This window comes from Aristolochia californica, unplaced genomic scaffold (assembly GCF_029961685.1).
Source record: "Aristolochia californica isolate CCGP_79_NKW_82.1479 unplaced genomic scaffold, dmAriCali1.0.hap1 SCAF_12, whole genome shotgun sequence".
In the NCBI taxonomy this organism is placed as follows: Eukaryota; Viridiplantae; Streptophyta; class Magnoliopsida; order Piperales; family Aristolochiaceae; genus Aristolochia; species Aristolochia californica.
The window spans coordinates 4304387-4321211 of NW_027181793.1; the positions used below are offsets into that span (position 1 = coordinate 4304387).

The window sequence follows — 16825 nt, forward strand, 5'->3', positions numbered from 1 at the left end:
TCAAGTCTGGTTCGGTCCGATATGATTCGGTTCGACTTGGTTTGATCCGGTCTGGGTCACTCCTTCCAATTAAATCCGCTTATGTTAAGAAGTAGATTTAATTGGAAGGTCGTCATCGTCCCCAACGACGGCCACTGAACAGCGTCAGATGGGAGTTCCCCTGCGCAAGAGCACCCTTGCACCACATGGGACGAAAATGCTTCTGTCGTCTCCAAAACGCCATTCCGCATATCATAGGTTCAGCCAGAGTTCGTGGTCGGCATGACCGTCGATTTATTTGTTACGGTCCCGGATCTGACACAACGATTCGTAGGGAGGAAGAAGAGAAAGACGAAAATCAAACCGAATGGAAACTTGAAAACCCTAGGTTCTTTAAGGAGAACTCAAAACCCTTGTTTAACCTAAATCAATACTTGTTTTTTTCTAATTACTCTTACCCCTTAAATAGGGTTCACCTTTACAAGGTTCAAGATAAAATATTACAAAAATAGCCCTATGGCCTATTAATTCATTAACTGAAATAAAATAAAATAAATTAAAGAAAAATAATTAATTAGACTCTAAATAACTTAATGATGTTATTGCGTGCATAACATTATACCCCCCTTAGAGAAAGAGTTTGTCCTCAAGCTCGAAAGTAGGGTCTACTTGCTGACATCTCCTCCTGTTTCCAAGTAGCATCCGTTGTATCTGTGTTAGCCCTCTGGACGACAAAACTGGAGCATTCCACCCAAGAAGCAAAATAAAATTCGACACTGCCAGCATCACTTGTTGTACCTTAACACATGCAAACCTCATATTTTTTAAGAATCCAATAGCCTCTTCAGTTGGCATATGTTGGGACTGACCTGCTCGACTGATGAAGTTCTCACAAACAACAACATACTTCTGCTGTTGAAGTCTTTTCTCTAGCCACAGACCAATATGATGTATGCCTGTATTGGTAGCAGCAAAAACAAATATGACTGGATCCATCCCACACGTTTCATATACATCCAATAACATTGCCCCATTATCCTGGTTGCCAGCATCTAATGGTCCATTAACAGCACCCGTTTTTGTCACCGATGAAATAAAGTCAGTCTGTCCAAAAAGAAGAAGGGCACCTGCTGCAGCAAAATCCTTTCTCTCAGGTTGCATTTTCTGATGTTTGGCACCTTTCTTCACTGCAACACCAGCAGCACCACTGAACAGTAGAACTGGTATATCATGTTGAAAAATGTGGTGCAGCACTGTTTTCTGCACTGCCACAGCAACACTGTTTTCTTGGCTCTCTTGCAGCACTGTTTTCAGCACTGGCACAGCAGACATCATTTTGTTGAAGAACCCAGGAGCCTCTTTAGGTGGCCTATTAGGTGCATACCCTGCGGTACTGAGTACAGCCACACTGCATCACAGGTTTCAGTCGTTGGAGGCCGTCCACATTCATCATATTGGCTAGCATGCTGCATACATAATATATAAACATTATCTTCATCTTTTCTATCAGTTTTCATTTTCTGTTGTTGTGCCCCGTTCTGCACTGTCACAGCAGCAGCAAATTTAAAAGTCGTCATCCACTCAGTCATCATGTATCCCTCTGAGCATGCCAACCAATATCTGCACAGCAACAGCAGAAGAAAAAAAAAAATGATTGTAGCTATCGCACACTTTGCATATACATCCAGAAATCCAGAAGTAACAGCATGTGTTTCATTCTGCTCAGCTTCTTCAAAATTCTTACTGTCAGTTTTCATTTTCTGCACACAAGCCCCACTGCCAACATGTTTGGAACAGAATTGGAATTTTTTTAAAGTGACTTATATATACATCAAGGCCTGCTTTGTCATGCAATAATTGCAAGCATCTAAACAACCAATAGTAATTGGAAGTGTCTCAATAAATTTGTGCTTTCTCACCCTTGGAAGGTCAAGTGTTGGCCATGTCTTCCTGGTCAAGTCTCCACATCCTTGAGATTCACATACAGCCACTACAGTAATTTGATAAGGCTTTAAACTCAGGGCTAGTAGTGTTGGAAACAGTAATAAAGCCTCTTGGAAAAAATTAACTTGTATGTACACCTTCCACTGGCCACAAGCTGAGAGGACTGAAATTGCTTCCATCAGTTGTCTAAATTCAGATTCTGAAAGCGTAGTCCCCACAAGATCTTTAAATGCCTCTCCTGTCCAACCCAAATTTGCATACCCATAAATCAATGCATTGGACACAAAAGCTACATATTCAAAACCAAATATTCCTGCAAAAACTGCAACTACCGTCTACAGTACACTATTTAGGAGGAGCTTGATGAAGCTGGTCACTATGTAATAGATATTAATACCCATGATTAACAATCCTATCACCCATGTGATTGCCGAGATTTTTTTAGAGTTAACATGGGGTCCCATTTTTGTTTTGTTGCTGGTAAACTTGAGAAGTGGACTGAGAGCGAATGGCAGTTCAAATGACAGAATCATCGAGGCAATAATAATCAACTTCCCAGCTCCAGAAGAACCACCAATCAAGGCAACAATCAAACTAGGAACTATTGCTAGGGAACGGGTCAAAAGATTTCGTATCCAAGGCTTTAGACGCAGATCCAAAAAACCCTGCATAACATATTGCCCGGCATAGGTTCCTGTTATTGTAGAACTTTGACCAGATGCTAACAGGGCAATTGCAAAAAACTTTGAGCTCCAATTGCCTAAAACATTCTTGAGTAAAAATGAAGCTTTGTTCAAATCTAGGTCACTGCAGTTCCTCTTATCTTCCGGATTCAAATTTGAAGAGTCACAACCAGCACCACTTACAGAAATAACTGACACATTGATGAGAAACGCCACTGTAAGCGCAAAAGCACTCGCTATGGTATAATACCTACATGCATCTTTGGTTCCATGGACTGGTCGAGGTATTTTCCTGGAAAGCACAAGTGCTGAATGAAGGAATAAGTTGTGCGGCATGACCATGGCACCAAGAAGTGAGATTGCAAGACCAGTGGCTCCATTTCCTTTGAGTTGGGGCACAAAAAGTCGCTTCAGAACTTCCGATGAACTGGGTTTAGCAAAACCAAATACCACGAAGAAGTAGGCAGCCATAGTAAATACCAGAAGGGCAATAAAAAATTCAAGTTTCCGAACCCCATATTGCTGCAATGCTAGAAGTATAAGAGTACTAAGCCCTATGAGAAGAACACCACACCAAACAGGGATGTTGAATAGCATATTCAATGCAAATGTTGTCCCGATCACCCAACATTCGTTGAAGTTGGTTTCCCGCTGGGCTGCCGAGAGCGAGATTGAGAAGTGTCTGAATTTATTTTCAGAACTCACCCAAAATTCGTTGAGGTTGGTTTCCCGCTGGGTTGCCGAGAGCGACAGTGAGAGGGAGAGTCCTGAAGCCTAATGCCACCAGACCTTTTTCCGACGGAGCCTCACCCTTTTCCATTGGTAAACAACATCATGTTGGGGCTTGTCCGCTTGGGGAAGGAATTTAGGTTGAAATTTTTCCGAGACATAGGTATCTCGGAAATGTTTCCTGTTCGGAGATCACACATTTTTCATCCCGCGAGAAGGGTCCCTGCGCTGGACTTTTGCTCCGCTCCCTTTCTCTCTGCGCCCCCTTCACGCATCGCTGCCATTTGTATTTCTCTTGCGAGTCTGTTAAGAATCGGCAATTGATCCAATTGCTGCATGATTTGAGTAATGATTGGAGCAAACTTCTCTCGTTTTCTGCCTCAAACAAATTTTTTTAACTGAAATAACAAAATTCTTTAATTGAAATAAAATAAAAAAAATTAAAAAAAAAATTAATTAGACTCTAAATATTTAAATAATGTTATTACGTGCATAACACCATTTTCTGCCGTTTTCGGAGAGGATGGACTTCTCACAACGGGAGTTTCTGATTCGGGAGATGGGTCCATAGCCAAGGAGAAGAGTCCTCCCTCCGTCACGAGACTGGAGCCCATCGGCGGTGTCGCCGAAAGAGCTCACCCGCTCTGATACAATGATAAATTTCAACGGAAAAAAATCTTCTCTTTCGTATATTCAAATCTCCCTTACACTCTTCGATTTACACAATTTATACAACAAATAGAGAACATAGATTACATGATTCTTTCCTGTAATCTCTTGGAAGATAAATCAAAGGAAATCCTCATTTGATTTTCCTCGGATGATAAATCTGAAAAATCCTTTGATTTATCATGATACAACTCTTGCAAACAGTACTGTCATGATATAATGTTAAATAGTAAAGAATAACTATGTTTAGGGGTGTAAACGGTATACTGACTAAATGGAATAACATTATTCTAGATACAACTCCGATTATCATTTTGGTATTTCATATTTGTTTCTCTTGATTATTATTGAAGGTATTCCAATTCCATTTATTACCTAATTACCAACGGGGTAAACTAGTGAGTAACAAATAATAATAATCATAATAATAATAATAATAATAATAAATATTTCTTTAAAATTTAAAAAAACATTACAAAATGTTTATAATGTCTAAGTATAATTAAATGTCACATAATTGCATATATAAAAAAATCCACACAAACATAACAAAGTCCTCCTCATTATGTTACATTGTAGTAGAATATTATATTACATACCCCTTAAATCCTATGCTATCAAGTAGTTGTGATTCACAAAATTATGATAGGGTTTAAGATACCGAATATACTACGAGTCGTGAATATAACATCTGTGAATCTATAATCGATTCATTTTCCTTCTATTACATACACAGCTCTACATAGAACCAAACAGTTAACAAACTATAGGTAGAACCAACATGATAATAATTAGGGGTTCGCACACCTGGTGCCCATTATGGGTCTCACTCCTATGTTGGGTAATTGGGCCAGAAAATGGCAATCATCAAACACACAAGGAGATACTCCTGCTGGGCCCTCTATATCATTGGGTTTCATGAAGTTTGGACCCCAAGTCGGGGTCCCGTCCTCATAAGAGTTGTGGGTCAGCCTCGTCACGTGGGATCCATCCACGTCAGCAACAAAGATGTCGCCGTACGGCTGATAATGGTGGGGATTGGCGATGGGCTCCGCCGACACTGCAGCGTGGTCGGACGTGAAGACGATGCGCTTCGAGTCCGGGCTGAACCACGGGTGGTTGGCCCGGCCCAAGTGAGGCCCACTTTCGAACACCTTCTTCAGCCCCGTCCCGTCCGGGTGGATGAAGTATAAGGCGAAGTTTCCCGACCCCGGCCTGTCGCGGTCCGACGCGAAGGCAATCCACTCCCCGTCGGGCGACCAGTTACACATGGTATCTGTCCAGTTCCCCTCCGTCAGCTGCACTAGGCTGGCCTCCTCTCCCTCCACCGCGTCCATTATGTAAAGATTCTTGTGGCCAGACCTCCCTGAACGAAACACCACCCTTTTCCCGTCCGGTGACGGCGACGGGAACGCGTTGTTCTCGCCGCCCTTGGTCAACCTCTTAATTGACGAGGAGCCGTCGTCGTGAACTTGGACGGAAACGATGTCTACTTTGGTAAGTTCTTCGGCGAATGTTGGGCCGATACTAGTGTATACCAGTCCTTCCCGTTTTGGGTCCCACGCCGTGGTGAACGCAGTGCCTGAGAATATCTGGCGCCGGGCACTGCCATCCCTGTTCGCGATGTAAAGACCCGGGAAGCCGGCGTAGGCGATTTGGTTGCCGTCAGGCGAGAAGGATGGGAACGAGCCGTCGACTCGGAACAACGAAATGTCAGATACAGGGCTATGGCGATTCTCCAACAGCAGTAAACCGTTGCTTGATTTTCTGCCGTCGCCTCTGCAGCGGTGGTAGCCGAGCAGATTCCCATCGGGGGCGATGAAAGGATTGTAGTGGTGAGTGTAGGGAGATATTTTTTTAGTAATTTCGAAAAACACCTTGCTGCGAGGGTCGAAGAGTTCGATGTGCCGGAACTCCGATGTGGGTCGCCTCGTCGCGATGGCAATGAAGTTGCTGCCCGGCACCGCCGCGGGAGTGAAGGCGTGTAGACCAGGAGGCGTAATTCGCTCGATTACAGCGAGTGAGTCGACTCGGAGACTCGCTCGATAGACGCTCCACCACCCGTCCTCACTGGGGCGGTGGAAATAAATAGAGGACTCGTCGGCCCAGACCGGCCAGCCGCCGTGCTCCACCACCAATCTCCTCCCCAGCCCGTCCTTAGTCTTGAAGACGTAAATTCCAGTCTTCAAATCATCGATCTCCCCTGTCCAGCCTCTTTCCCCGGACGAGGCCACCGCTGTCCACTCCCCGGAAGGAGAAAGCGCGGGGCTAAAATCCGCGATTCCAGTTGGGGTCAGTCTCACAGTCTCGCCTGTCTTCAATTCGGTGGAGTAAACAGCCGCCCAGCTCTTCCTCGGCTCTCCAGAATCCTCGTGGGTGGAAACGTAGACGAGACGGTCACCGGCAATCGACGGCCTATCCTTCATGGACACTTGTTTCGACGCTAGTAGCGGGACATGGGCGCTCCCATGGTCCACTTGTAGAGCAGACCTCCCGGGAGCTTCCTCGCGTGCACCACCAAGGAAGATACTGAAGGAGCCGTTCCGTTCGGAAACGTAGAGGAAGGGAAGGAGATGAGGGCCCAAGAGGAGAGAGAGAGCATCGGAGGGGGGAGGGAAGTGTCCGTTGTAGTTCACGGAGCGGCCATCAGTTAGGCGGACTTCTAGGACGGGGTCATCGATTCTAACGGAGAATATGTCGAAGGCGTAGCGCGACCGGCCGAGCGTGGTGAAGATGATGCTGGTCTTATCCGCCGCCGCTGCCGCAATCAAGGATAAGACGACGAATGCAGTGGCGGTGCTCTGGCGCTCCATTGTCTCCTGGGGTTTTGGTACAGATCTGTGTAGTTGTAGTTTATTAATCGGGGGAGTAGATAAGGCTGAGTTCGGATCATCTGGACGGATTCGTCCACGGTATTCCGGAGCCACTGATGTGCAAGGGACACGTGTGTTTCTGCTGCCCCTCGTCTGAATAAGTATTTTGACGATCTGTGAGGTGAGGGACCGTCTGTCTTCGTAAAATATATCGGCTTCCTATAAAAGTTAATACAGCGTTTTTAGTAAAAGGTTTAGGGGACAAAAAAGGAATCAAGCAAGAAATGGCTTTCTTTATTTTGCCTAGGGTGATAACCCTATCATGGTCGATGCATATCCGAAACCAGAATGGCTTTCTTTATTTTCCAAAGCATAAAAAAAATAATGTATCCCTCTTAAAAAAGGTTTAGTTTTGAGAGATTGGTGAGCACGTAGAGGAGAGAATTGAAGAGAGAATTTGGATTGTGGACTTGTGTCCAAACCCTCCCCCTAAACCTTTATTTATAGAATTCAATAATATATAAATTACAAGTATACATTTTACCCTAGAAAAAGTGAAGAAGAGACAAAAAAACATAAGATATTTGCAAAAATGACACCTAAGATTGTCTATATCTTTCAACATCCTTTAACCTATCCTTTTCCCCATTCTATAACCTAAACATATGTTGGTTTCAAGATTCTCTTTGAGATAATTTTGATGACAATAAACAACATATATTTACTAATTAAGAATGTGTGGTAGCTCTAAAAGTTCTAAAGAAGATTTCTAGCACCATGTCTAACTGATCGACTAAGGTCCACTCAAATGACACAAACAAAAAAGGGATAAAACAGTTCATGCCATAAAATATACCATCAAAACCACCTAGCAACATTATTCGACCAAGAAAGAGAGCTTAACACAACAAGCAAGAAAGAGTTATTCAGTTAGACACCCCTTGTCAAAATGGACAAAAAGAAAGGAAAGCTCAATGAAGAAAAGAAAAAAAAGTTATGCAAGGAAGGTCATTTGCCCAAAGTGTGATCAACAAGAGTCACCTGAGGCAATAGTGTGTTTGTTATAGACTCGATAGCCGAACGAGTCATCCAAAGGAGACACGGTTGAGTGGGGACTAAAAGAAGATCACTCAATTACTTAGGACTTATGTTTTGAGTTAATTCAGCTCATAGAGCGTGTAACCCATAATGGCAATTCTGTAAAACTGTAATTGGTCCTCAGCGTGTAGCATAAGAGGATGGAAGAAATGAAAATGCAGCAAGTTGAATTTGAAACAAAACTGGGTCAAGGTTCTCCTCCAACGAACTTAGGTTGCGGATTCCCTCCAAGAGCTGTAGGTTACGATCTCCCTCAGAGCTGGGTTATGCCCTCCACTTCTGTCCATTTCCGACCTCTCTCTCTTCCTTCTCTCCTATCGTCATTCACCCAGAACTTAGAAACATAGGCCGACCAAGGCAACCGCAACACCCTGGTGCTGAATCTGAGCTGAATGAAAACCTCTCCTTCCGTCGGGTTACTCGGTCCATGGTCAGAGACCATAACACATTGGTATCAGACCAGGTAAATATGGGGGACACGTCAAACCAAGAATAACTGAATGCAAAGGTCATGGAAGAGGATAACGGGAGGTAGGATGAAACAGAGGGTCATTTGGCAACCATGATGGACAATAGAATTTCTTAGTCGGTCTCTCAACACACTGAAGAGATCACAAACAGAGTCTATGAGATACTCTCAGTAAGGATGACTCCTCCGAATGGGGGACGCACAAAACACAATGGACTGGGGGGCCATTTCAGTCCAAATGGAGGATGTCCAGAGCATACTGGCCTAGGCAATGGCACCATTCCCAGGTACACTAAAATGGATTTTCCAGTCTTTAATGGGCTATAGGACCCTTTAAGTTGGTTGTACCGATGCAAATTTTTTTTTCCCACCAACGTACTGCTGCAATAGAAAGAGTTGGTTTGGCCGCCTTCCACATGCTCGACGAAGCGCAACTGTGGGGCCACCAACTCGAAATGGAACATACATCTGGGAATTGGTTGGGAAGACTTTAAAGAATTGTGCACCATTCGGTTTGGGCCACCCACCCACACCAACCTGCTAGGCGATCTAGTTCTCTTAAAACAGACAAGCAGTGTCGCCGAATACCAGAAATTATTTCAGGAGAGGTTAGCCCGAGCTAGAAAAATCATCCGAGTGGATCAGCATGTTAGCTTCTTCACAACTGGGTTAAATGAGGCCATGAGGCCATGAGGTTGGAAGTAGAACTCCTTGCCCCCTCAGATTTGACACGAGCTGTGAATTTAGCTCGAGCCTTGGAGGCCAAAAACAAGTTTTAAAACAGAAAGCCAATGTGGCCAACCGGCAAACCCAACTCGGGAGGGTCCTCCACAACCTCCCAATGGTGCAGCAATGCTTACATGCCTCCTCCTTCCACTCAAAAATCCTCTCTCACAAACCCACCATTCATAAAAAAATTAACCAGAGCGGAAATGGAAGCCCAGAAAGAAAATGGGTTATGCTTTAATTGTGATGAACACTATACATTCGGGCACCACTGCAAGAAGCTCTTTTGGGTAGAAATGGAAGAGGAAGAACAGGAAGAACAACCGTTGAACACATTGATAGGGAGGAACCTTCTGTATCTTTACACGCCATCACAGGCATTCAGACCACCACAACAATACAGGTCTGTGCTTTGGTTGGCAACCAGCCACTAGTAGGTCTAGTGGACTCCGGCAGCACGCACAATTTTATCAGCGTCACAACAGCAAAGTATATGCAACTTCCGGTTCAAGCTCAGCCATCCGCTTCCGTCTCCGTTGCCAATGGTGAAAAAGTGCCAAGCTATGGGGTTAGCAAGGCTGTCCTATTTTCCATTGCTGGTCATACATTCTCAGCAGATTTCTTTATCATCCCCCTAGCTGACTTTGATTTAGTTTTGGGCATTAAGTGGCTCCAGACATTAGGGCCGATCTTGTGGGATTTCACAGCACTTACAATGAACTTTGAATTGCACAACCACCGAATCACACTACAGGGCCGTCAGATAGAGGGTTCCGCACAACTTCATAGCATGCAGCACCAGCAACACACATCAACCACTTTGGATTCATTGCTGGACGAGTTTACAACTCTCTTTCACCTACACAGCAGCCTCCCGCCATTGCGCCACTGTGACCACAAAATCCGTTTGAAGGCTGGCTCCGAGGTGGTGGTGGTGAGACCATATAGATACCTCCACCTACAAAAAGATGAGATTGAAAGGCAATGCACTTTGATGTTGGACCTAGGCCTCATAAGACCTAGTACCTCTCCCTTCTCATCTCCAGTCCTGTTGGTGAAGAAGAATGATCACACATGGAGGTTTTGCGTTGATTATCGGGAATTAAATGCTAAGACCATTAAAGACAAGTTTCCAATTCCGGTGTTGGATGAATTACTAGATGAATTCCACGGGGCAAAATTTTTCACCAAGCTAGACTTGCTGTCTGGCAATCATCAATTCCGAATGTATCCTCCGGACATCGAGAAAACGGCCTTCCGGACTCACCATGGTCATTTTGAATTCATTATCATGTCCTTCGGTCTATCGAACGTGCCATCCACATTTTAGACATTAATGAACGAGGTATTTCGGCCCTATCTCAGAAAATTTGTTCTCGTTTTTTTTACGATATCTTGATTTTCAGCAAGTGCTGGCCTCAACACCTCAAAGACCTGCGTCTGGTCTTTAGCCTCCTTCAGACTCATCATTTGTATTTGAAGTGCTCTGAGTGCTCATTTGGTCATACACAGGCGGCCTATTTAGGTCATGTGATTACAGCAACAAGAGTTAATATGGATCCGAAAAAATTTGAGGCGATACTGTAGTGGCCACTACCCCGAAAAGCGGTTGCATTAAGAGGTTTTCTTGGCTTAGCTGGGTATTACCGCAAGTTTATCCACAATTATGCACACCTCGCAACACCCTTATCCAACCTGTTGCACCGTAATGCCTTCATCTGGACTGATGCGACAGAGACCTCATTCAACATGCTCAAGCAAGCTCTAGCCTCAGCACCGGTACTTCAGCTACCAAATTTTGAAGATGTGTTTGTGCTGGAATGTGATGCATTCGGCAGCAGTATTGGTGCAGTTCTTCACCAATCCTAGCATCCCATTGCCTACTTCAGCCGCCAGCTAGCCCTCCTCCACCATAAATTACTAGCATGCGAAAGAGAATTAATTGGGTTAGCGAAGGCCGTATAGCACTGGAGACCATATTTGTGGGGCCACTTTTTTCTCATCCGCACTGATCACTCCTGTCTGAAGTTCTTGTTGGACTTTGTTATGGTCCCAGATCTGACACATGGTTTCGTTGTTAAGGTTCTGGTTTGGCCATGGGGAATTGTAAAATAACATGGTGGAATTGTAGGAAGACATGGAGAGGAAGATGAAAATCAAGCCAAAGGGAAGCTTGAAAACCCTAGAGCTCGTCGAGGAGAACTCTAAGCCTGTTTAACCTAAAATTAACCTAAAATCAATGCTTATTTTTCTCATTACTCTTACCCCTTAAATAAGGTTCACCCTGTTAGGGTTTAAGATAAAATATTACAAAAATACCCCTATAAATAAAATATTCCAAAAATACCCTTATAAATAAAATATTCCAAAAATACCCCTGTGGCCTAAAACTGAAATAAATAAAGTAAACTAAAGAAAAAAAATAAAATAATAATGTTTTTGTGTTCATAACATTACACCCCCTTGGAAGAATGAGTTTGTCCTCAAGCTCGAAGGTATGTCTGCTTGCTTGTGTCGATGTCTCCATCCATACGCAAGTGGCAACCACGGTATCTGTGTCAGTCCTCTGGGCTACAAAACTAGAACATTTACCCAGAGAAATGAAAATTTTTTTTTTGGATCGCCTACTTACATTCCAGTCAGGTCAAGAGAAACAAAATAATTCTCGTGTAAATTCTTGATTTCTCTGGCCGGTAAACAAGCATTCGGTGGTTGAGATAGATAGATCCCATGAAGCATAGTTTGTTTTGAGTTGTATAAGGTGAGTTCTTAGGCTACTTTCCTCTACCTGCATTGCTGTTGTTGAAGCTAATAGGTTTCCACATTGGTCGAGTATGACTCTCTCCAGTGCTGCTACGATAGCAAGGTCCGACACCAGAGAATTAAATCTCCTCTACCCTTGATAGTAAATGATACATTGAGGAACCCATTGCTTGCATAACATCAACAACTGAACTAATTGAATCCTTCACCATCTGTACATCTTCCCTCGCCCCATCAGTGATAGGAAGGTGGAGAGTGCATGCTTCCCATGTGGCAGTAGCCCCAACCAAAGACATTGAATGCTCTCTATCCATTACAGCCCAATCAACAAGGTAGGTTATTTGTTCTATAAGTAGTGAATCCAACTTCATATCCTGCCTGAGTTGCTGGAGGGTGATCCTCTTCATGGTGACAAAATCTCGTAATTCTGAAGTAGCATTCCATACGTTATAAAGAAGATCCTCTGCCATTAGTCTTTGGATAGTCAATGTTGTTTCTACATGTTCATTAACAAATCGCAGTGAAAATGACAAAGCACTGCTGGAAGCTCTATCAGAGAGAACCATGCTTCAGGTTAAGGCACCCGCACCAACTTTACCATTCAATCTGCTTGGCCACCTATGCTGATCTACTAGCTTCTGTGAAATCTCAATGGGTTTTAAATTCTCTGATTGATCAGAGGCATTCTTCCCTCTCAGTGGTGTACTCTTCCTCTCAGGGGTAGCCTTCCTAGTTGGCCTTTCAGCCTGTCTATGAACCACATTTGTAGAAGAATTCAATGTATGATCACTTGCTGGTCTTTCTTTCTTTGCAACAGGCACTGGTGGAAGAATTTTGAGAAACAGTGGACGAGCATCATACAATTCATCCAAAAAAATGAACACAACTGTTTTAAAGGGATTGTTACTGCTAGAACAATGACCAGAAACAGCCACACTGATGCAGTGTTCATCCACAACTAAACAATTCGTCCCAGCAAAATGGATATAAATCCTCCACAAACAAAATGTCAGCAACCCGTTGTCAAATTGACTACCAAAAATAATTCTATCTCCCTTCAGCAAAGAATATGAAACATGTCTTTCAACCCTGTGGGCAGCAGAAATTGAAAGAGGCGCTAGGCGGCTGGTCTCAGCCGTATAGAAAGAAAACAACATCCAAAAAAATTCCGTGGCTGAACAACATACATGGGATCTAGAAAATTAAACCCCACAACGTCAATTGGAATGCCTCCAAATTCTCCAACCACATATTCCAATATCTATATCTCAATCGCATCATCCAATCTTCCCATTCCATCGTAAGTACTAGCAAGATTGCTATAAATTTCTAGTGTCTCTGGGTGATACGGTCCATATTCATGTTCCAAAATGCCCCTGGATTCTTCTAAAAGATCTGCAGCCTCATTTATTGATTATCTCTGTACACATATTGACCCCATTTGGTTAAGGGCAATGCCAAAGAATGCAGATTTCTTCTCTCCACTAGTGCGAAGTTTTTTAATAGCATTCGTAAAGGACAAATAGGAATCTGAATACTTCCTGATCATGTAATACACCACCCCCATCTGTGCTTCAACCCCAGCAATTGTGCTTTGTTGGTCTGGGGCATTGTTGTATATTTTTAAAGCCGTTTCAAGCAACTTGAGTGCCTGTTCAGGCTCATTCATAGACTCATAGATGGCAGAAACATTAGTTAGAAAACTTCCAATCTCCTCACTAGGGATCCCAGGGGTAGGCTTACTGTAAATGCAGAGAGCATTCTCACAGTAAGATTTTGACTCTCTTATTTGACCAGTCATGTTATATAAATCTGCTAAACGAACAAAGATTGAAGCCTCAGTCGGATGGTTGCCTCCTTTGGTGGACTTGAAAGTAGTAAGGGCTTTCTGATAGGCAAACTCAGCCTCATTGTATCGAGCCAAAGCTAGATAGGTATCTCCAAGGCTACAGTCCACTGAAGCCACCCTTGGATCCTTTTCTCCCAATACTTGGTTATGGATTTCCAGGCCCATCTTGTAACACTATATGGAATTTTCAAGTTGGCCGACCATTGCATGATTAGCACCCCATTGCATATGGCCAGTAAATTTGGCAAGAGCATGCTCCTGACTTCATATAAGTTGGGAATTTCAATTGAGTGCTCAAGATAGGGGATAACCTGACTGTACTGTCCCAAGCTGCAGTATATTGCTGCTACCACATGCAAACACAACACCAGCTCGAAGCTTGGGTTCCCATCAATAGAAAAACAATTCATCCACTGAATTATCTGAACCCTACTCTGAATACCCAATAAAATTTTATCACGAACAGTCACCCCTGGTTGAAGAAATTTGACAAACAGTGGACGAACAACATACCAAACATCCAAAAGATTAAACACGAGGTTGTCAATTGGATAATGAATATTCACACTGCTGTTGTTCTCGTCGATAGGAAAATAAAGCAGCAACCAAAAATATTTTTTGATCATGCCCGGCACCCCCTGAAAAATTCCTTCTCAGAATACATACACACAAACCCTAATTCCATTAATTGAGCACTGTTGCTCTGCTACACAGGACAGAGAACCTTTGTCCACAATTTTTGAGCAGCGTTCTTGCTGCTTATCCTCTTGGAGGCCCTTCAACCGCATGGAACCACCGCTTTGACCTAAAAATAGATGACGTTTCATAAGCTTACCCCCAATTTTGTTGGAGATGGTTCCCCAGTGGGCTTCTGAGGGCGAGGTTGAGGCTGAGAATGAGAATCTGGAAGCTAGAGCCCACCAGACTTGTTTCCGACGACACTTCCTCTTTTTCTGGTGGACTCTTATTTCTTCCGGTGCTTGTAGATTTTCGGAGACAGAGGAGGGATGGCCTAACTAATTCGTCGTGACCGAGTTAGATTGGAATGCTTCCGTCTACTGTGCAGGAAAATTTTCTGCTGGCCGTGAGAATGGATTTTGGGAGGTCTAACCCAAATCAGCCTTGACTGACGAGATTGTGGCCGCATACCCCTCTGATTTCGGATTTCCAGGGTCCTTCTTGGAGATTTTTGAGGCCCATGTAGTCGGATTTGGGGTCGTACCAGTATCGTCCACTACTGACGACGTTTTGGTAGAAAACCCTGTCGAATGCCCCAAATCTTGGTCCCTGCTGTCTGGCTTTGGATCTCCCTGCGGGGAAATTTTGAAAGTTTTTGAGGCATGGCCTTTCTACTCGTCTAAAACAGCATCTGCCTCTTCTGCAGGGACTTTGTCTGGTAAACAGGATGAAATGGTTAATTTGTCTTGCTGGTGACCTGTTTTCACGTCCAAGAAAGCTTCTCGATCGACTGCCTTAGTGTGTATTTTGTGCTCGGGGGTTTGAGGTCGTATGACCTTTTCTGCGAAAGCTAGTAGCTTCCTTGCAAGAAAAATTTTCACGCATTTCTCTTCAATGCCAATCCACCGCATTTCTCTGATTTCTTTGTGCATCGCCATCCATTCTTCTGGGGATATAGAATGGCTTATTGTAGTCCCGCTCTGATACCAGTTGTTATGGTCCCAGATCTGACACATGGTTTCGTTGTGAAGGTTCCGGTTCGGCCTTGGAGAATTGTAGAACAACATGGTGGAATTGTAGGGAGACATCGAGAGGAAGATGAAAATCAAGCGAAGTTTGAAAACCCTAGAGCTCGTTGTGGAGAACTCTAAGCTTGTTTAGCCTAAAAATAACCTAAAATCAATGCTTGTTTTTCTCATTACTTTTACCCCTTAAATAGGGTTCACCTTGTTAGGTTTTAAGATAAAATATTACAAAAATACCTTGTGAATAAAATATTCCAAAAATACCCTTATAAATAAAATATTCCAATAAATACCCCGTGGCCTAAAACTGAAATAAATAAAGTAAATTAAATAAAAATAATAAAATAATAATGTTATTGTGTTCATGACAGACCAACGCATCTCCACACCACCACAACAACACTGGATAAGCAAGATCATGGGATTCAATTTTACCGTCAAACACAAACCTGGTCCCTTGAACTAAGCCACTGATGCTCTCCCGTCGCTCAGACGAAGCCTTGCAACTTGCAGCCATCAGCCAGCCCACGCCTCTGCTGTTAGAGTCCATCTGCAAGGAGCACCAGACCACACCAGAATTACAACAGCTGTCTCAGAGAATTACAGCAGGCCAGATGGCGTCTAACAGGTCCCTCCATGAGCATCTCATCCTTTACAAATGGCGCATCTACCTAGTGCATTCTTCTCCCTTGGTGCTGAGTATCTTATCAGCTTATCATGACAACACGCATGAGGGACTCCACAAAACTTTATAGAGGATACACGGAGATTTTTATTGGGCTGGATTGAAATCTCACGTAGTAGAATATGTTGCTGCGTGCCTGGTGTGCCAGCGCAACAAGGCTCACCATTTATCTTCGGCTGGGGTGCTCCAGCCCCTCGACCTTCCCACTCAGGTATGGTCCGACCTCTCTATTGATTTTATTGAAGGCCTTCCGAGAGCAGCGGGGAAATCCATACTTTTTGTCATGGTTGACCGCCTTTCCAAGTATGCCCACTTCATTCCCATGGCCCATCCATATACAACAGCCACTGTCGCCCAAGTTTTTTTTGACAATATTGTGCATCTCCATGGCATTACCGAGTCCATCGTCAGTGATCGTCGGGGCCTTGTGGGGGACAGCCCCAAGAAATGGGTTCAATGCATTAGCTGGGCCGAGTATTGCTACAACACCTCATTTCATACAACCTGACAAGAAACACCTTTCAAAATTCTCTATGGCAGGGACCCACCCTGTTTGCTCTCATATACCAAAGGATCTACCCGAGTGGAAGCAGTTGTTCATGCCCTGCAGAGTAGAGACCAACTGTTAGCAAATGCACTCGAATGCCTTCGGAAAGCTCAGGCCTGCATGAAGCTCCAGTATGACCAACACCACCGAGATTTGCAATACCTTCCT

At 43.8% G+C, this 16825-nt stretch overlaps 1 protein-coding gene and 2 pseudogenes across 1 annotated transcript; all 3 read right to left on the bottom strand.

The window, feature by feature from the left end:
- Window positions 1–394: 394 nt before the first annotated feature.
- On the bottom strand, window positions 395–3213 carry LOC137946107 (metal transporter Nramp3-like; annotated as a pseudogene).
- Window positions 3214–4689: 1476 nt separating this feature from the next.
- Window positions 4690–6830, bottom strand: LOC137945874 (uncharacterized). Its single transcript, XM_068791942.1, has one exon. It carries the CDS (start codon window positions 6815–6817, stop codon window positions 4796–4798), a length of 2022 nt encoding a protein of 673 aa, XP_068648043.1. The 5' UTR covers window positions 6818–6830; the 3' UTR covers window positions 4690–4795.
- A 4924-nt stretch (window positions 6831–11754) lies between these two features.
- Window positions 11755–13887, bottom strand: LOC137946563 (uncharacterized; annotated as a pseudogene).
- Window positions 13888–16825: the final 2938 nt, after the last annotated feature.

What these genes read in the sequence shown, in the direction of transcription:
- LOC137945874 (XM_068791942.1), bottom strand. Translation starts at nt 6,817, where the DNA reads ATGGAGCGCCAGAGCACCGCCACTGCATTCGTCGTCTTATCCTTGATT.